Source organism: Carassius auratus, chromosome 46, assembly GCF_003368295.1.
Source record: "Carassius auratus strain Wakin chromosome 46, ASM336829v1, whole genome shotgun sequence".
Lineage (NCBI taxonomy): Eukaryota > Metazoa > Chordata > Actinopteri > Cypriniformes > Cyprinidae > Carassius > Carassius auratus.
In genome coordinates, this window is record NC_039288.1 from 9,815,799 (window position 1) to 9,838,378 (window position 22,580).

At 36.1% G+C, this 22,580-nt stretch overlaps 1 protein-coding gene across 1 annotated transcript in view; it reads left to right on the forward strand.

The window, feature by feature from the left end:
• The window catches only part of LOC113064108 (matrix metalloproteinase-17-like), a 57,914-nt gene that overhangs the window by 15,841 nt on the left and 19,493 nt on the right, over positions 1-22,580 (forward strand). The window contains exons 2-3 of the mRNA XM_026234671.1: positions 16,814-16,946; positions 17,190-17,325. Coding sequence (XP_026090456.1) covers positions 16,814-16,946; positions 17,190-17,325 — 269 coding nt within the window. The remainder of the gene's footprint in view (positions 1-16,813; positions 16,947-17,189; positions 17,326-22,580) is intronic.

Below are 22,580 nucleotides of genomic sequence, written 5' to 3' on the forward strand. Positions count from 1 at the left end.
ACTAAGGGCTGAATTATTAGTTTTATTAATAATTTGTGACTCTTTTTTGAAATAAAATACAAGCATAAATAAATAATACAATTTATTTTAACTTAGGGCTGAGTCATTATTAAATTATTATTATAATTATTATTCATTATTCAATCAAATCAAATCGAGCTTAATGACAAAAATTGGTTCATTTTAGAAGAAATATCTAAGACAAAGTTGATACCTTAATGAAACATGACTGAGATCTCTACACACACACACACACACACACACACACACACACACATATATATATATATATATATATATATATATATATATATATATATATATATCGTTGTACTTTTGTAATACACATTTACTATTGCCCTGTTAACATGAACTTGAATGAATTATTGGCCTTAATTTTGTACTGCGAGTTAAATTTGCAGCCTAATCAAATATGCAATGAATATCAAAACTAAAACTATCTTTACCGCGCTGGAGCAGTCAGCTCCCTATAGCTCTAAAGGTACATAAAATGATCAGCATGCATAGCACAAACAAAGCCAAAACCTGGATATTTTAAGCAATATAGAAAACCTGGCTAGGAAATGTCTGGGAATAAGAGCACATATGATCACCCTTTTTTGTGGGAAATGTGTGGAATTCAGCTAAATGGAGCTAGGAACACTATACATCAAACTCATTATCAAATTAACAAAGTATTTAAAAAAAAATTGCAATGATCATTTAAATGGGATTAATTCTGCTCAAAAAGAATTTTATGAATTTTATTACAGTAGAATAAGTGCCAATATATTTTTTCTCTTTTTTGTGTTATTTTACAACTTAGATTATGATCTAGTCCTTTAAGGGAAAAAAATAGATGGCACAGATTTATTACTTTAAAATATATCAGAGTGAGTTTCTGTGTGTATTTACTCATATAAATTAAATTCATTTCAAAAGATTCTTTGTTTTACTTTTAAATTTTCTCAGTTAATTCAGTTAATGATTGATTCAACCTGGTCTCATGAGAAAATTACTATTTTACAAGTAGTTTTGCATGAATCTGTGTGATTTGATTTATACAAAAAGCAAAAAACAGTTTGCCACAACATCAAATACTCACTAATTGCCACCAGAGCCTGTTGGTTTATTCATACACATATGCTAACATTTCAGCTTTGATATGAGGATGAATAAATAATGACTTTTATTTTTGGGTGAACTATTCTTCCTAACATTTTGGAAGTGTTTCCTTGTCGCTGTCGCATTAGCTTGTGCTTTCATGTGGTAATAATCAGGGGCAGTTTTAAGGAAGACACATGCCACTCAATGAAAAATGAATGGGATTAAGTGCAATGCACAACACAGCAGCTGCAGGAAAGTCTTTGATTAAAAAACGAATATTGTTGGTGAAAGATTCATATGGTCTTTCTTATTCCAGAACATGCGTGTACAGTACCCAACCTGAAAAATGATCGGTTTATGTTTTTTTTTTTTGTTTTTTTTTGCCTGATGTGAGCTAGAAGAAGCTAAATAATGAAGAGATTGGGCTCCAAAAGTCAGAGAGCATTTAGCATTTGGTATTTTTCGAATTTTTTTATGACCAATTATAATTATCAGCATAACAATTTGAGTGAAAAGTTTAATTGAAAAATGAACAAAAACCCACTTTTGAAACCTTTATTTTTAAGTTGTCGCTAATTTACTCAATTGGTGACCAGTAATAATTGTATTTATTTTCTTGTTTATTCTAAATCTTTAAACTTTCCTGTTTAATTTGAGGCTAAAATTACATTTTAAATACCATGTTTTCAATCTCAGCCTTTTGGACGTCACTATATGTTACTGAAATGTATAAGCTTGGCAGGAGATTTCTTCTTTTACCTTATTTCTGCCACCTATCCAGTGCAAGGAATGGACTGACTTGCTTAAAGGGATTTTGTTGTAGTCAAAGCAATGTGCTATCATACTGTGCTCAAAAAGTGTCAAAATGTTGCCTCCCTCTCAGCTTGAGTTACAGCAAAGTCAGAGCCCAAGGAGACGAATCGATCTTGTGTACACAGCTGCTGTCATGCACAGATGCAGTACAGATGTGTTGGTTTTTCATGTTATTGATACATTGTTCTGTAGATGATTACACAGGGACACACACAAAAATTTGTCTGACTTTTTAAAGGACGTTGTTTTTCTATCCTTGCCACGCTCGATTAATATATACTGTAACATGGCAGGTTGTTCAACACAATTCCTGTGTGTTGGTGTCATAGGTGGTCTGTGTCTGAGAGATGATTGATTGCCGTCCCTTGATCGTGTATTAACTCAGTTCTGAATGCTTGAAGTTGTTACTGTATTGATTTATCTGGCCTGTTTGTTTGTGTTGCCACTGCGATGCCATTCTGAATATGGATGAAGAGCGAATTGCAGGTAGCTCAGCTTTATCTCCCGTTTTTTTTTTCATGCCCGCATCTGTCACTCACTCGCTCTCCCTCTCCTAATCTTTCAGCTTAGTCATTGCAGCTCATGAAGTTCAGCAAATATTTCAACAGCAAACTGAATTTCTTAGCCTATACGTCTTTGTGTGTTTATGCACTTGGTTGTGTAAAACAGCGCTTGAGTTTACAATTGGCTCTGGAATTCTGCAAGTGGATAAAACCGGCTTTTTTCTCTTTGACCCTTCCGCTTGTTTACAATCTCCCAATCCTCTCTTGCTAGATTGAACTGGGCATTGTGATAGATGGATGGCTGGGTTTCCATTCTCTGCTTCAGCTGTGATGTTGCCCAAATCCTTCCTTTCCCCTTACCCTCTTGATTACACCTTTTGTCAGCCACAGTGGGACGAGCTAATATGTTTATCTGGATAGAGAAAAGCAGCTAAATCTTTGGTCATGTACACTACCAGTCAAATGTAAGGACACGCTTGACTAAATTTGTTTTTTTGTGAACTTAAAAATGGTTACATGCATTTTTAATTATACACTGTGCCTACAAATTCATTTCATTACAACTAAAGTTTTGCAATTTGAGTCGGAAAATGCATTAACTGCTTGAATATCCGATTTCCATGATATGCCCATTTTTGCTGATTGGTCAACCAAAGGTCATAACCCCTGCCATCATCCGTTTTTCAGGTCTGTGCAACAGAATTATCATCAACGGCTTCTATAGTTGTGTGATTTCTTAAAGCATTTATTTCAACTACATATATTTTTTAATTAAACAACCAGACTAACAATGGCTTAATTATTATTTTTTTAATTGCTTTTCCATTTTATCTGAATGAAAAAGGCGCCTTTTCATATTTGTATACTTTCGATATCAAATCAAACAGTGAATGAACACAATGTACACAAACCCCCTAATTTTATTTTATTTTGGCTGATGGTCTTACTTGACATTTATCAGACACTTTTAATCGAAAGCGAGACTGAGTATACTCTCTGCTGAGCCAATCAGTCCTGCTGGAGAGAAGTGAGGTTAAGTGCACGAGTCAAATGTGTTTTAACAGGAAAGTGGGGTCAGAAAGGATCCATTTCTTTAAACACTCCTATGTGGAGTTGATCCTGTAACCTTTATGGTTACAAATACCATTCTATTTTTTATAAAACAATTTCCTTTTGGCATCTGCAATAATGTGTCTCAACCAAATGACGGCTTCTAGATGTCATTCTCAGAAGTATGATATGAAGGCATCTCTTGAGTAATGTTCAGTTGGGATGGGGCCTGGGATTTCTGCTTGATACTTTCTGTAATCCCAGAAGCTGGTATCAGGAGAGGAATGGAGGTGATATTTGGATAGCCTCACCAAGGATTTAGTCATAATTTCTTGTTTTGTAATCCTGCATAAATCTTATGCAGGATAACAGTAGGCAAAGAAAAAAAATGCTTTGGCACTTTGCCTCTGTTGAAAAGCAAATTTGATTCATCTTAAAATCCATGTTCTTTTATAGATAAACTTTATTTTCCCAGACTTTTTAATTGTATATTAATTGCACACTTTTTTGGGAGGAATTATGTGTCTCAAAATGGCCCACAGGTTTTTTTTTTTTTAAGAATTAGATTGAGACCTTTCCGTTCAAACATTTTAGAGATAACATTTACTTGAAAAGGAACATTATCTTCAGCTTCAGTTAGTATGAAACTGCTTTTTTTTCTACGATTTTAGACACTTTTGATAGACAAGACTTTTTTTTTTGCCTGTGTGCTACTGTATTACTGTATATTTATGTATTTTTGAGCTATATAAAAAATAATGACATTACAACGTTAATAATAAGAAATGTTTCCTGATTTCTGAAGGATCATGTGAGACTGAAAAAGGGAGTAATGGCAGCTGAAAGTTCAACTTTGCATCACCAAAATAAATGACATTTAAAGATATATTAAATTAGAAAACAGTTATTTTAAATGGTAATATTTCACAGTATTAAATTTTTTTACTGTATTTCTGATCAAATAAATGCAGCCATGGTAAGCATAAGAGACATTTAACTAAAAGATATATATATAATAAATATAATCATTCATACATAATATTATATATTTAAAATATATTGAGCATTTATAAAATATGCTCAATACATAATTAAATAATAATAAAAACATAAATAGTCATCTCAGATTGTGTGGTCGTGACCGCAAGGTTAAGCACCATGACCTGTGTGCTTCTGGCAGGTCTGCAGAAGTCACTGTAATGGAACTTTGTAGATTGAATATATCGCTCATCATCCACTTTCCCTGACATTTAGCTCTGTAAACAAGCTTTATTCACTGCATCCATGAGCAGACATGATGACAAGCCTGACAGGGATGTCAGTGTCTGGGGAGATCCCGACTAATGACTCACTTCCTCTCAGAATGAGGCATGAAGAGGCTTTGTCAGATGAGTCTGTTGACTGGACACAGCACTCTGGGATTTGCTGCTGTGTGTTTAGATGCTGCCCATCAGTCAGAGACAATTGCACTCTTCATCTGAGAGATGCAGCTGACTGACCGCTGTGATTCTCTCCATGGGGGCCGTGCGGAGGACAAGGGAAGTGCCCTGCCATTTGACTCTTCTGCTTGACCTTTCGGAGCTCAGTATGAAAGCTCCCCCTGTGATGACAGCTCTACCCAAACTTAATTATGGCAATCACGTGATAATGTGGGTATTTTAATCAGATGCTCTTTAATCAGAAGGTGAATGGGTGAGATGGTGGTCAAAAACAGCTAATTTTAGGTTCTTCCTCTCTCTGTCTTTCAGTGGGCAAAGCACTGAAATAATGTGAAAGGAAACAAAAAAAAAAGGTGCCAGGAATGTTAGTTTTAAAAACAGAAAGAAAAGATAAAAGACTGAATTTGCTAGGAACTTTGTAGAATGTTGGTGGCTTCTAATAAGGGATTCATTCTGGGTGGCTTCTAGGGTGCTGGAAATCTGATTACATGTGTTTATAAATGAGGCCCGCAGGAAAACTGATTGCTTCGGTGTTCATGTGGTCGCTAGGCAGTTGTGAGTAGTTACTAGCAACATGCCATTGCTGTTGCTGAGGCAGTCTGGGTGGTTCTTAAGGCGTATCTATGGTGTTACTAATAGTTCACCCAGAAATGAAAATTAGGCTGTGTTTTACTCACCCCCGAGGCATCCTAGGTAGAGCTGTAATCGGGCCTTAAAAGTTAGACCAACGCACCAATAAAAACGAGTCATTTAAAAAAATTAAATTAAGATAAATTTTAAATTAAGATGGGTATTTGGCAATAACGAAATTAAGATAAAGGCTCCGCCGGATTTGCTTTATTTAATAAAAGAATAATGCCAACATTAGCGTAAATACTCTGTCAACATTATGCATTTAAGACTCAATGAATATTTAGTTATCATTTGAAAAACCTTTACTCACAGAGATTAGGCTAGGTCTACATGTTTTTGTGGAGGAAAATGATTGAATCCACTGTAGATGTCTTCACCGCGTTCCTGCGCTCACTGATGGTGCGTCATTATTCACTCATTATTCTCATTATAAACACGGTCAAAACTTTTCCACACCTCAGAGTTTGCTTTAGTTGCTGGTGCAACCAAAACGTAATCACCAGAGGCAAGCCTCCGTTACACCTGCTCAGCATTCATTTTCGCATCTTTCTCGCGCTAATCGAAACACATCACATGACCGCTAGTTTACCTCGCAAACCGGAGCGCAAGCCCGAGCCCGGCCCGGCCCGAGCCCGCATAAGATGATAGAAATTAAGCCCGAACCCGTCAGGTCCCGACGGGTCCCGTCGGGTTCGGGCAAAGATCTTCAGCTCTAATCCTAGGTGTATATGACTTTTTTTTTTCTTCAGACGAATCCAGTCAGAGTTATATTAAAAATAGTCTTTCAAGCTCTATCATTGCAGTGAGCTGGTGTTGCATTGGTTCAGTCCAAAAGAAGTTAAATAAAAGGCGCTATTTTATTTAAATAAGGGCATATTTTTTTCATTTTTGGGTAAACTAACCCTTTAATACCCCGTATATAATGATAAAAGTATACTGTACTACAGGTATATATATTCTCTCTCTCTCTATCTAAGTTGGGTACAGGCGTAGCACTGTTTAATAGAGCATGCTGATTTAAATAAAATGCATGCTCAAAATGTCCAGCTGTAAAAAAGCAAAGTCCATGAGTCTCATTCACTAATAATTGTTCACAAGTGCACTTATATGAGCAGAAACAGTAATCATGCAGAATCCTCTAAACAGGTGCTTATGCAAATTATTTGTCCTCATCTTTGTTCTCATGTTGATGAATTTGGATTATTATAGATGAGGGAGCTCAGTCAACATAACATGTCCAAACTATGTTTTTTATATGGGAATTTCCACACAACCCTTCCTCTACAGGTATGAATGAGGAGAAAAGAGCTGGTCTGAACCGCTACATGGGTGACTTAATTGTGATACCTCTTAAGACACCTAATTTTTAATCAAATTCTAAGAAATCATTAAATAAATGAATATTTCAATGAAAAAAAATCCAAGATGGCAGATGAGGTATTAAAATTACAACCCGATCTCAAGGCAATTCGTACATTTTTCACGAGGTGGCTTATTCGTACGAATTCGTACGACCACACTCATACAAATTCATATGATTTTTGCCAAATCGTACGTATTTTACGAGTTGCACAATTCGGATGAATTTGTACGAATGACCTAAACCTAACCCGCCCCTGAGGTCGTACAAATTGGTACGAATAAGCCACCTCGTAAAAAACTTACGAATTGGTCGTGGGATAGCATTGTTAAATTAACATTTAATTCAAGAGTGACGAGCAACAACAAAAATATTTATACTTTTGTCCATCGTCATGCGTGGTTAGCTTAGCAATATCGTCATGTTAAACTATTGAATTCATTTGTGAGCTAATCAAAAGTGTGTCAAAGGCTGTAATAGACCTATTTCTGCATGAAATGTTCGCATACAGGTTTTACGCACAGATATGAATGAGATGAATGAAACGGACGGAGAAAATGAACCATTTTCCTTCATTTTGTTGTATTTAGTGTATCATACACAGTTGCACGTTTTCTGACAATATGGATTAGTGTAGCTGGAATTAGGTTCATGAAGGAATTAGAGACAGTTTTAGCATCCAAATGAAGTTACTTATACACTGCACAGATGAGATTTGGCAGCACATGAGTCTGGAACTATAATGAGAAAAGGAATGGAAAAGAATGAAATAAAGATAAAGGGATTACAACACGACAACACGTTTTTGCCCTGTTCTGCTGCAAACTCAGTGTAACTTTAGAGGATTAAGTCTTATGGCAGTTCCACTTGTGCAGCACTAGATAAGCCCTCGACCTGTGACCTGTGACATTTAGAAGGTTTGATCCTCATAGCCCCCAGTAAGGGGATTGGTTATTGCCTTTGAACTTATGTTTTTTTGCTGTAATCTGATAATGAATAACATCCCATCTAAAATACCTGTAAAGAGGTTTTTCTTTTACCATTTGCTAATAAACTCTTATGTTGTGGCTCCAGTTAGTTCAGTTAGTCATCTACAAAAAAACATATATGTTTATTGAATAAATGTGTTAACACTGTTAAACAAATGGGTTAACAAGTCTTAAACATAGATGCACTGAATAATAATAATAATAATAATAATAAATACATCGCTCTGAATTTGTTAGTAAATTTCACAAATAATTACAAAGAAATGGTAACTCATTGACTGAATAGTATTTTCTTGTTAGACATACTCCAATAATCTTTGTTTTATGTACAGTATACATGTCAAAAGTTTGGAAACAGTACTATTTTTAAATGTTTTTAAGAAAAATCTCTTTTGCTCACCAGGGCTACATTTATGTGCTCAAAATACATTAATCAGTAACATTTACATTTAATCATTTAGCAGACGCTTTCATCCAAAGCGACTTACAAATGAGAACAATAAAAGCAGTCAGGTCAACAAGAGAACAGCAACAGTATACGAGTGCCATGACAAGTCTCAGTTAGTCTAGTAACGAATGCATAGCCAAGTTTTTCTTTTTTTTCTTTTTTTTTTATGAAAGACAATAAAAGAAAAAGTGTTAGTATTAGTGACCCCGTCCACTCACAAAAACATGATACAATAAGTTCTTGTGAATTTAACCGTTTATTAACTGCTGTCAAGCCCTAAGTTGTTTTCTCTTTCGTATTTATATTATTAGAATGGGCTCACACAAACACCGTAAAGAATCTCACACACTACCATAAACAAAAACAAAAACGCTCCAGATAACGGCATTCTAAGGCGTTATATAAAGCCAGTGCACCTCCACTGCTAGATTTAATTTTTTGTTGTCTTTTTAAGCTGGTGAATTAAATACTTTTAAAAAAGGGGCGGGGCTGCCCGCCATTCTAACCAATCACAATTGATCAATACTGCGTGAGAATTAGTGTGTCTTATCCAAACATCTCCGGGAGCGAATTATGTCCTTTTTGTTGTTAAAAGAACAGTAACAGTAATATTGTGAAATAGTATTACAATGTAAAATAACTGTTTTCCATTTTAATATAGATTTTTGTTGTCATTTATTCCTGTGATGCAAAGCTGAATTTTCTGCATAATTACTCTTCAGTCTTCAGTGTCACATGATCCTTCAGAAATCATTCTCATAAGTTCTAATTAATCATTGTAAAGCACAACTTCGAAAAAACATGCATATATATATATATATATATATATATATATATATATATATATATATATATATATATATATATATATAAATGTATGCATTTGACAACCCTACAAACAAATTATGCTAAAACATGATCTTCGTGTTCCAAGTCTTTAACCACTCAATAAAATATCTCCTTGTGAAAAGACCTTTCATTCATATTGCCATTGACTGACGTCCCGTACTATTAGCCTCTCTGCAGCACATGAGTACGTTAACCTTTCTCGGGGTGGCATAATGATCCCTGACACCTCATCGGGGGTGAGGAGGAGCACAGAGCCAGAACTGACTGCAGGACACTGGAGAGAATTCTTCAAGTTAGATCAGGGCTATTGATCTGTATAGTAAACATCCTCTGTGCAACCAAAAGACTGGAAATGGCTTTGATACACACACAGAGCTGGGACTCGCTTGACACGTACATGCTCCTCAAAGTGTAAACACCTGCACTGAGTTTATTTTCAGTTTTGCACAGCATTGTCTGAGTTATCAATTCTCCTCTCGTATTCTATGAAGGTTTAATATCGCTTTCACTATTCACCCTGTGCAAAGAATTTAGAGGCTTTTGTATTTCATGTGAAGGAAAGCCTCACTGTTCTCACTAGCTTTCCACTGGTTCATAGTGAGACTGATAACATGCTTGAGGATTCTGAGCACCGCTGAACACTGCCCTTCACTGCTGAACACACTCGGTCATCATCACCTCTGGACTGCCAGGGTTGGTCCATCTTTTCTGGCCCCTCGGAGCAAAGTGATGCGGTTGATCAAAGTCAGCAACCCTGACTGAGTTGATCTTTTGGAAAATGTGGCCCAGTAAAGTCTGCGAGTCTGTGACATCTTTTTAGGTCACTCCTAACCATTAAAGGCTGTAAAATGACAATCATCTCTAAATGTAAGAGTCAAATGGCAGGTAGTGTTTGTGCTCGGACAAATTTGGACTTTCAGCCTCCTTTCAGTCTTATCATCTATCCAGTGTGTGCATGCGTGTGTGTGTGTGTGTGTGTGCACGTGTGTGTGTGCAACACTGTGATATTAAAAATGTCTAACTGAACTGAAAGATTGAAATACGATGAACATTTTTTCACTAAGGCATATAGCTGAAGATATTAAAGACGTTAAGATTTCTGTTATTATCTTGGGAATATTGTTAATAAAAAAGAATTTAGCCCATTTCTATAATGATAGGATTCACTTTAAACACACATTGCTCTTGACGGCTTAAGGAACAAGTATTATAACTGTTCAGCAATATTAATGAATTTTAAAGCAATGACATTACTGTACTGAAGTGTTCTATTTATTGAGATTTAGTGCATTAATATTTATTTTGAAAAAAAAATATTACAATTTAATAAATATTACATTTGCTCTCAGTTGTTATTAAATCACTTTGTACACTCTGTCTTGTAATAAATGTATTATTATAATCAAGACATTTACAATGTAAACTTAAATGATATTATTTGTAATGGATCTTTACATTCTTATTGATAAAGTTACATAAGAAATATTACATTTTGTTTAAAAATCAAACACTTAAGTCAAGCATTTTAAACACTACACTTGAATTTAGGCATCACAACATCAGTACAGTATTAAAAATGGATATTCAATTTGAAATTCGATTGAAGTTGAACAATCTTATTAAATCATTAATGTTTTTAAGATTGACTTCAAATGAGTATTAGATGATGGCAAAGCTAATGAATGTAAAAAATAAACTTGCAAAAAAAGAGTAAAGTATTCTTATTATTGGCACATATGATATCACATGATAGATTTAAAGTAATTTATTATCACTGCCTTAATTATATTTATTATTTCTGTTTCAATACATGTCTTTTACTAACTGCATGATTTGTATCTTCCAAGAACTGTACATTTCTGCCATATGGCCATTACTGTGACATATTCACCTCTCATAATAAATTACTCTTAACTGTAATGTAGACACATGCATCTCTAGTGAAGCTGCTTTGAAACTATATATATTGTGAAAAGTGGTATACAAATAAACATGAATTGAATTAGAATAATAATGCTGATATGTACAACAAAAGATGATATATTAGTAAACCCTCTTAATTATCACACAGCAGGTTGTCCTTCTCTGGAACAGTGGGTGCACTTGTACTTTGAGTTTTTGGATATCTGTGCTGCTAATAACAGCATTTGACTGTTAGTGCGAGTAGTGTGTGTGTGTATGTGTGTGATATGAGATACTGAGTATACACAGTGGTTCGTCATGCATCGATATGTCAGCCAGCGGGAAAAAAGCTCTCACAAAGAGAGTAAGCCTCTTCTCCATACTTTTAAACAGCTGCACAGAGTGTCAATATACAAATTATGTCAGCTGGTAGAGAGGAGGGAAACTGAGAAGACAGCAGTCAGCGTAGCATAGCGCCACATAGCTGAAGAGGGTCATGATTTATCAACTCGTGTAATGACAGCTTGTTAATAGTTGTTAATGCAGTCTTTTAAGCTATAGGTGATATTTTCTATTGTGATTTTTTAGAAAATCACATCATTTATAAAATTACATTTTGTAGTAGTATGGTTTTATGTCCAAATGTCTTATAATCTGTAAAACTGGATAGCAGGATTGGGATTGGCCTTCAGTTCTTGTTTGATCAAATACGTTTGATCTTTTGGGAAATCTTATATTGGATGTAACTGTGAATAGAATTGAGTTTATATAAATACAATTTTACGAGTTTTTTATTAAGCATTATTTATCTAAAGTGTTCCTATTTTATTATTTTATTGTGTTGTATTCTGCTTTTATAGCTTGATAATTCAACCATTTGCTCACGCTTTCTATTCTTCGGAGCTGTTGCAGCATCTCTTTTGGAGAAGCAGCACTCCAGTCACCTCTCAATCTCCTCCTTGTTGGATCTATGGCATAAGCAGCAGTTTCTGAGAGTGAGAGTACCCCTGGGTGCTTCAAAAGTGATCACTGAGAGCAAATTTTCATCCTAAAAGCGCAATTTCTCTAAAAGAGCTTCAAAGGTAGATTTGTGTGTCAACAACATGTCTTTCCATCTGTGCCCTTCTGGTTGTTGTTTGTGGATGGTTTATGAAATTTTTGTGAGGACATGGCTATCCGCATGTTGAGTTTGTGGCTTGTGTTCTTATTTTACAGAAAGACAGCAAGTGACGTCAGCTGTTTTTTGCCATTTTACTTCAAGGTATGGGACCTCAATTACATGCACTGATGGAGAGCAAGGAGATGTTGCGGGAACAGTTTCACCGGATAAATTCCCGTGGACTTCTCATTCCTCTTCCTCTTTTTCAGCAGAGTTTCTGGGTGAGTTTGAGAACCCGCCTCAGTGCAGGTTTGATCTCTCATTCAGAGCTCATGATAAAGAAGTTGTCTATCCTAGCATCGGAGACAGGTCTGACTGATCGAGAGCAGATGACTCTACTGAACTGGCACTTCTGGGTGCTGTGTGTCAGTCTGAGTCTGACATTGATATGGCAGCCTTTCTTACACGGGCAGCAGAGAGGGCTCTCTCGGTTGGACGGTTCTTGGAGACCGAGTTCCTTTCTTCCTGGAAGTGTGCTAGGAGCCAATAAAATCATTGAAGGAACTTTTCCGCTCTAACATGATATACTGGTCCCTCTGTTCTCACCACCCTTGACAGCAGTTTTAAGGAAAGTATATACATAGGTCCCCAGATGGAGAAAGCGATTGCGGTGCATTCAGAGCTGTGTATGCTCTACACACCTTGGCTTTCCTGCAGGTGTTTAGGCCAGGGTCTGCACAAGGGTGGTCCCAACCTGGAGCATGCAGGAACTGTGTCCGGTGACTGACTATAGCCTCTGGGCTACAGAGTTCACGACTCAGGCCCTGGGGAGGGTGATGTCCACAATAGTGGTCCAGAAGCACCACCAGTGGCTCTACCTGACAGGGATGCGGGTTCTGAGAAAGTGTGCTTTCTTGACACCCCCATTTTCCAAGTTGGTCTCTTTGGCAACACTATCAGAGAATTTGCCCAGCAATTCTCCATGATCAGCAAGCGGGCAGAAATATTCTGCATCAGCTTGGGTCGGGTTTTATCAGTAAAACAGAAATTAATTCTTCGCTGGGTCACACTACTCATACAGTGTTCCTGGCCATTGGTATCACGATGGCCAGGCACTGAAATTGAGCCTCCTTACATTTTTATGCACCAGGTCTGATCTATATGGTCTATTTGTGTTCTTTACATCATCTCTAGTATTTTCATAATACTAAAGTAAATTTATAATGCAGTGCTAATTGACATAGCCTTTATCGCAGTACAGAATATATTTTGTGCCTCTTTCTGTAAGAAGAAACCACATCAGATCAGAAAATTAAATTATTTAAAAACACTCGACTGATGTTGTGGAGTCAAATTATGTCATAATGTTCTCAACAGTAGGTTTATAAATACTTCTCATTAACTTTGAGAGGATGTTTGGTGTGTGGTACTTAATCAGATGCACGGGATAAGTGACTTAAACTCACAGCGTTTGCAGAGATGAGCAGCATTTACTACTGTCGCTGTGCCTATATTTATTTAATAAAAAATTGCACCCTGATTCGATGATCGCATCAAGCCAAATTGCGATTTCAGTTTGATTTCGATTAATCATTCAGCCCTAGTTACTTTCAATGCATAACCGAGATGATTTTACAGCGTGGAAATGTTGGCGTTATATTCGCACTTATAGCTAGTATATATATATATATATATATATATATATATATATATATATATGTATATATATATGTATGTATATATATATGTATATATATATATATGTATATATATATATATATATATATATATATATATATATATATATATATATATATATATATATATATATATATAATTACTAAATATTGACTTATATCATAATTCTTTAGTGACAAAATATTGTCTTATTCTGAATTATTAGATTAAATGTTGGGTTATATATTTATGTAAGTGCTCCATGTGGTTGACCCGGTCACCGTGATTCTGCCAAGTAAGACAAGTTCCTGGATCAACATTATTTTCCAAAAATATAGACTTAACCCAGTCCCTACCCCTAAACCTAACCCTACCCATAATTTATCCCTAAAATCAGTGGCAAATGATAACTGATTACAAAGGGTGTCGAAGCCCCTACCCCTGTTTATAAGCCTAAAACTGATATTTCTTGAAAAGTTAGATCTCAATTCTGATTGGTTGATTGGAATGTTGTTGCAGGATCAACAAGGATGTTGATCCAGAAACATGTTGTACTTGGTGAAATCACACTCGCCTGGTTGACCCACTCAACCACATACACCTTAGACACTACTTTTATTTTTCTGAGTCGTCCAGTGAGTGTAGCACTCCATAAGCACACTGCATACTTAGAAGTGATTGAAGCACCTTAATTCTTAACTACTCTCTAGCCTTGTTACGGTTAAGTGTGGTAGAACTTGATTGCAGAGCATTGAGTTTAGCTATAAGAAGTGAACACTCACATCACCTCCTCATTTTTTTACTGGGTAAGTGAATAAGCTACGTGATGTATAGCCATGTATGGTGACCCATACTCTGAATTTGTGCTCTGAATTTAACCCATCCAAGTGCTCACACACAGCAGTGAGAAGTGAATACAAACACACCGTAAACACACACCAGGAGCAGTGAGCAGCCATTTTTGCTGCATCAGCCCAGGGGAGCATTTGGGGGTTCCCTTGCTCAAGGGTCTCACCTCAGTCGTGGTATTGAAGGTGGAAGAGAGTGCTGTACATTCACTCCCACCACCTACAATTCCTGCCAGTATTCTGACTCTCTAACCATTAGGCTATGACTGCCCCAAATATTGGCACTTAAAGGAAAAGCCTACATCATCATAATACCTCAAGTCAATCAGCTTTGACATTTTTAATCAATCTCTTTTGCTCTCATAATTAATGTAGCCATGATGGCATTTTTCTAAAAGATGAAGGTGGCATGATTAATCAAGTGAGAACGCTTTCAGAGATCATACATTTTAATGAACCATATTACAGTGTCTAGTGTTGTTTTTTAGCACAATGCTATTTGAAATTTAATCCATACACAAACAGTTTGCCGGCAAGTCTGAGATGCCATGCGGCTGGGATGTCTCCATGCTCTGTTAAGATTGCTGTGCTAGCACAAAACAACTTCATTAATGGAATTGGTTAAATTGTGAGGAGATGATCCCAGTTATTGATCTGACTGACAAACAGCATTAAAATTCAACATAGTCTGGTTTATTGCACAACAATAGAGAAAAAAACAGACTGGAGTGTGTCTGAATCTTTGGTATTGCCCTCATTTTCCAACTCAAATCAATACCAGTCATAGTCATTCAGCACAATCACAATATTCATCAATGTCAATGAGCTGCAGAGTTGAGTTAAGGTGACAGGGTGCTGGAAGGGGTGGTGATTTTCTCTTTAAAGTCTGTGGTGGTGATTTCATGAAGTTTGATCAATTACTCTTTACATGGAGCTATATATTAGTGGCTAACCAATGTGGATTTTGATGGGTTTTACTCATTCTTAAACATTTAAAGCTGCAGTAGGTAACTTTTGTAAATATATATTTTTTACATATTTGTTAAACCTGTCATTATGTCCTGACAGTAGAATATGAGACAGATAATCTGTGAAAAACTCAAGCTCCTCTGGCTCCTCCCAGTGGTCCTATTGCCATTTGCAGAAATACATCGCTCCCGTTAAGAAACAACCAATCAGAGCTGCGGTCCGTAACTTTCTTTGTGTTCAAAATGTAGAAAAATGTATATAATAAGCAAGTACACCATGAATCCATTTTCCAAACCGTGTTTTTAGCTTGTCCTGAATCACTAGGGTTACACCTATAATAAGTGTTTATATTCGGACTATTTTAGATTGCTTCGGGGGTCCCGCGGCGGAGTAACCCAGTACCTTTGTGATTCTTCATAGACATAAACAGAGAGAAGTAGTTCCGGCTACGATGTTCTTCCGCAAGACGCAAGCAGTTCTGTTTATTAACCGCTAGAGCGTCAAAAGTTACAGACTGCAGCTTAAGTTTTAACAAAAAAAATATGTTTTATTATTTCTGTATTTTTTTGTATAAGACTAACCAACTAATACTATAAAATATAAAAAAAAAACAAAAAAAAACATCAATCTGATTACTGAAGGATGATCGAATTTATTAACTGTTTTTTTTTTTATTTCATGCGATTTACAAATGACTGACAGGATGAAAAGTGAAATCGATGAAATTGGAAAATACATGATTCCCAATGGAAATAGTTTTCCCAAGAAAAAGCTTGAACTTTCTTAATCACATTAAAACTGATGAAGCACCTGGGATATTTCTTAATAACTTGCCAGTTTTTCATGTTAGAATTAGTGCGTCTAAGGAAAATGCGACATCTGCTCAGAGCAAAGTAGTGAAATCATTTGAAATGTCTGTTTATTTAATCGAGATGGTGTTAAAAGAAAACAAACTAATAGATTAATATATACGATTTTTCTTTAAATATTGCAAGTGTAATATACTATACTATACTGCAGAAGGAAACATTTTGCTGCCAGGTAGCTGTCAGAAATCTACAATTTTAGTGAAAGTGCCTACTAATTTTGATCAAAATGATCTTCACAACACCTGTTTTCTACCATAGGATTGGCTGAGCAGGTTTGGTTATCTCCCGCCCCCTGATCCTGTGAATGGACAATTACAGACTAAGGAGGCTTTGACGAGGGCCATCAAAGCTATGCAGAGGTTCGGAGGCCTGAAAGAAACTGGAGTGCTAGGTTTGTGCATGTTTTATTTTCATAATAAAACTCTGTCCCACGTTGTCCTTGGTTTTTGTCTGTCTAGTTTTAAGAGTTACTACCATGGTAATTCAGATTGCTTTGTAGTATCATGTTAATCTGCCTTGCTGCAGCTAGCAAATTTTCATTTGCAGTCTACAGATCCAGAAAAACATCACGCTATCTGCATTCTGCAATTATATTTGGATCTGAATTTATGTGTGCTTGTATGTTTCCCTGCAGACCAAGCAACCTTGGGCTTAATGAAGACCCCTCGTTGCTCGCTGCCAGATATGTCAGAGCCGGATGTGTCAGCAGGGAGACGAAAGCGAGCACTAGCTCCTCAGAATAAGTGGAATAAGAGGCATCTTTCATGGAGGTATATTCATTTTGTTTGAGTGAATCCTGTCAGACAGCTATATATGTCATAGATGTATTTGGTACATATGAATTCCATACTTTAATTATAACCTCAGTGGTAGTTAGAGCTGATGGAAAGAAACAGATTTAGTGAGGCAACAAAATCTTGGCCAGGGTTGAAAATTCTGAACACACTAGGCTGAAAACGGAGAATGGCATTTTGGGGCAATTAAGCTCAAATCTTTTAGTGGCTGGAATGTTGATGCATCCCTAAAAAGAATTTAGATTTATATTTTGATTTCATAACTAGAAAATATTAGGGTATTTTCTTATTTTTGCTAGAAAATATTGATATAATTTATATTGAAGTATAAAACATTGTAGCTAAATTTATAGCTCGAACATATTGGGTTATATTCTGAATTATATTCTGACTTTATGGCTAGAAAATATAGGGATATTTTCAGATTTTACAGCAAGAAAATATTGGGTTATATTCTGATTTTATGACCAGACGATATTGTGTTTTTTTCCAATCCTATAGTTGAAACATATTGGCTTATATTCTGAATTCATAGCTAAACATATTGGGTTTTATTCAGATTTTATAGCTAGAAGATGTTGGGTTGTTATTTAGCTACAACATTTTGACTCTTATTTCTTAGCTAGAAAATATTGGGTTATATTCTTATTTTTGCCAGAAGTAAGAATATTCATATTTTTATAGTTAGAAAATATTGGGCAATTTAGTGACTTTTCAGCGTTACAGATTTTATAGATAAAAATGTTGGGTTATATTCTGATTTATAGTCTAATTTGAATACCAGACAATCCTGTGTAGATTCTTATTTAGAAAATATTTGGTTATATTCTGATTTTATATTTTGAAAATATTGGTTTATATAGTGTTTTTTTTTTTTTTAACAAGATTTGATTACTGATTTTGTAAGTAAGAAATAATGTGTTGAATTCTAGATAATACTGGGTTATGATCTTATAGTATAATATGTTCTGATGTTATTGGTATAGAGTATTGGAGATGAGTGTCCGAAAGCCCTCAACACAGAATCTTCCAATTTCCATCACTGAAACTTTCCAACATGCCAGTGGTTTGTGAGGCTCTGTTTTGATGACAGATTAACAATGTGAATGTCTCTTTCCTTGAAATGTGTGTTTATGTTGTGTGTGTAATATTGGGCTTTGTTTACAGACAGTCTTGGGTTTTAAACCATGTTCTTCCCTGTTTCTCATTACAGAAACCCACTGTGATCTCTCATTCTCTGTGTTGTCAATCACACAGGCTTACGCTCATCCCATTCACCTTACCTATAGTGTGAAATAAAACCCTGCTACTACCTGTTGTGTTTCAATTGGTAAAACATCAAAGTTTAGGCATGTTTGTTAGTTGTAGGTTTATTTCATGACCTGGTAAATTAGATCTCTGGGATCTCTGGCTGGGAAATCTATTGCAATGTGATCTGTACAGCATTTGATGATGAAACCTTTATTGCCCCGAGGGGAATTTGTTTTGCACTCAAGGGAGCCACATTTTGACTAAGGAACATGTCTAATACATTTTTTGGTGGAGATATGTTTTAAAATTTATTGGAGATGAGGTTAAAAGAAAAGTTTACTCAAGTTCACTTGTTTTCCAAACCCGGATGAGGTTTACGAGCTATTGCTGAGGGCAAGATTTTCAGTGTATAATCAATCAAATTTTGCTATATCACCAAGCAAATGAATATATGCTTTTTTTCTTCTTTTTTTTTCTAATAAATCAAAAAGCATTCATGTTCCTCAAACAGTTAAGCATGGTGCTAGCAACGCCATGGTCTTAAGTTTGATTCTCAGACAATTCATGAACTGATAAAATATATACTCTGAGCCGGACACACCCGGGCAGCTGCTGCAAAAATCGGTTTGCATAACCAAAGAATTTCTGCACAAACTGTAAGAAACCATCTCAGGGAAGCTCATCGGCATGCTCGTCATCCTCATCTGGGTCTCGACCTGACAAGATAAAAAAAGTTAAGCTTTTTTTATATAATATTATCTCTCAAATATTGTTCACAAATATTTCATATATGGCATCGTGTGGGTGAGTGGTTTTCTGATGTCGACGTTGTGGATCAAGTTGCCAATGATGGCGGTGGGGTTATGGTATGGGCAGGCGAATGTTATGGATAACGAACATAGGTGCATTTTATTGATGGCATTTTGAATGCACAGAGATACCGTGACGAGATCCTGAGGCCCATTGTTGGGCCATTTATCCACGACCATCAGCTCATGTTGAAGTATGATAATGCACGGCCCCATGTTGCAAGGATCTGTACACAATTCCTACAAAAGTTGAAAACATCCCAGGTCTTGCATGGCCAGCATACTCACCGGACATGTCACCCATTGAGCATGTTTGGGATGCTCTGGATCGGCGTATACGACAGCGTGTTCCAGTTCCTGCCAATATCCAGCAACTTCGCACAGCCATTGAAGAGGACTGGACCATCATTCCACAGGCCACAATCAAAACCTGATCAACTCTATGCGAAGGAGATGTGTTGCACTGCGTGAGGCAAATGGTGGTCACACCAGATACTGACTTATTTTCGGTATCTGCACATTTTAGAATAGCCTTTTATTATGACCAGCCTAAGGCACACCTGTGCAATTATCATGCTATTTAATCAGCATCTTGATATGCCACACCTGTGAGGTGGATGGATTATCTCGGCAAAAGAGAAGTGCTCACCAAAACAGATTTAGACAGATTAGTGAACAATATTTGAGATATAATATAATATAAAAATTGCTTAAATTTTTTTGTGTTCCACTGAAGAAAGTAAGCATACAGATTTGGAACAACATGAGGGATTATTTTGAGTTGAACTATTAAATGCAGAGACATTTCTGTCATCCTAGAAGTCATTCAGATGAGTTGTGAACATCTTCAACATACAACCAGATGGTCCGGGATATATTGCTCAAGAAAGCTGACCTCACAGACATGCAGCTTAATAAACCTTTGGCTTTCTGACTCAAAAGAGTCATTCGAGAGTTTGACCAGCGGCGATTGCTTTAAGACTACACAGGAAGCATGGCATGCCCTAAAATGTATGGTTTTTTTATGAACAAAATATTCAAAATATGCATTTATACATTTTAAATATCACTCTTGGTACATTTGAATACTGTAGTGGATACAAGTGATATATTACACAACACTGTCATGCTGGCCTTTGAAGATAATTTTATGTGATGTGTGTGACTCATTTAGTCATTATATAAACATCATATAGTGAATGTTCAGAGATACAGATGGAGATAGAAGTTTGCTGTAATATTTAGTTTAGCATTTATAATCCTCTTTACATTTGTAATATTGCAGTTTACTGTTTAGTTGTTTGAAAAGCAGCTTTTTGGGAGCAACATTGTGTAGGCCTATTTTTTTAGATGTTGAAGTCATATATTTGAAAATACCTACACATTTTGCAGTTTGATAACTTATATCTGTGCTTGGTTCCATTTCTTAGTTCGTTGCTCTTAGATTTTGGATTATTGTTGTATGACCTTCATTTTTGCTTAAGTCTGCCTTCATTGTGTTTTTGAGTTTGAGGAGACCCCGTCGTGTGACCTCCACAGAGCCGCCCAGCACTGGCTGGGGTGAAATGACTCCTATAACGGAGCTGGAAGAACTCTACCAGTTCTCGTACAAGTCATCTCAGGAGCTTTGCACCCTGGTTCAGTTGAAGTGACAGAGGTGCACCTTTACACCAGCCGAGAGGCCGGTCACTTTAATAACAGCTTGTTTTAGAAGGAGTGATAAAAGGCCTTTCCAAGACGATTGAAAAGTGTGTCAGGAAAGAGACAGACAGACAGACAGGAAGGGAGAAAGACTATGATGGATTCTGTGTAATTATTGCATTGTACCATCTTATAGGTTTGTGTGAGGAGAGATCTTTTAAAATAGGCTTGGGAAAGAGAAGAGTTGATAAGAGCAAAATATACCAACAAAATATAACTATAAGCTTTGATCAGAAAAGGATGACAGGTTCTGGCCTTTTTATACGCATCAAGATTCTTAAGGGAAGCAATTGTTTCTACTGTTATATTGCAGATGATATCTAAACATCCTTAAATATTAATTTAGTCACAGCAATATGTAATGTGTAAGATAGTAAAATTTTTACCATCCCTATCCCATTGCAAAAGTTTTTTTCCTCCTAGTTTTTTTGTTGCATGGCTTCTTTTAACAAAATACATTTTTTTATGACATTTCATGCTTTTTTCACCCATATAATGAAATTCCATAATCATTTCATAATGACCAAATTATTGAGTTGAACTTGAGAACAAAAATCAATGCATGAATATTTTTTTTCAGCAGGCTCAATCAGAATCAGTCAGACTGAATGATTCATACATGGTTCAATCTGAATTGTTCATGTAGCAGACTTCAACTCACTGACTCCATTCACAGGGGTTCTTGAGTTAACGCGTCAGCAAAATGAAAGATTCTCAATAATGACTCAGTTCTTTTTCTGTTCCTCTCAGAAAGCTTCAGGAGACTTTGAATACAGTGTACAAGTCACATGGTCCACTTTTATGACTTTTTTTCGGTCACTATACGTTTGTATGGATATTGAGATTCTTAAAAATATCATGACAGAAAGTCATATAAATTCTGAATGACATGAGAGTGAGTAAAATCTGACAGATTGTTTTACTCTGGGTGAACAATAAATGTAAGTTTCTTTTCCTAAAGTATTTATATTTTTCAGACAGTTTACTATAGACAGTTTGATGGTCTCTCAGTGAACACTGATGAATAGATGATTGATCGGCCTGTAAGAATGCAGGTTCAGAGGTCCAGCTGTCTACATATGTATATTCAGAGCATCAGTCACAAGCTGAGACGTCCTCTCATCATGACTCCATCTCTCCACGTTAGACCCTCACCATTCTCTAGGGCCACCGCCTGCTCGTTTACACTCTCATTAATTACCCAAACAGATTAGAAGTGATTGCTTTGAAGACAATATGTTTTCCCCCCAGACTCACATTGTGTGTCTCTGGGGTTGATTTCTAAAGCTGATTAGTATAGAGAGCAGTGTGAAATGGCTTTATGATAAGCATCTCTTTCCCCTCCATTACTCCCATCACATTTCTGTCTGTCAAACCCCTTGACGCTTCTAATTCTTTCCACGCTGGATAAAAATGGAAACATCTCTCACAATAGCCCAGTACGGTCTGGGCGAGACCCAATGAGAGTGT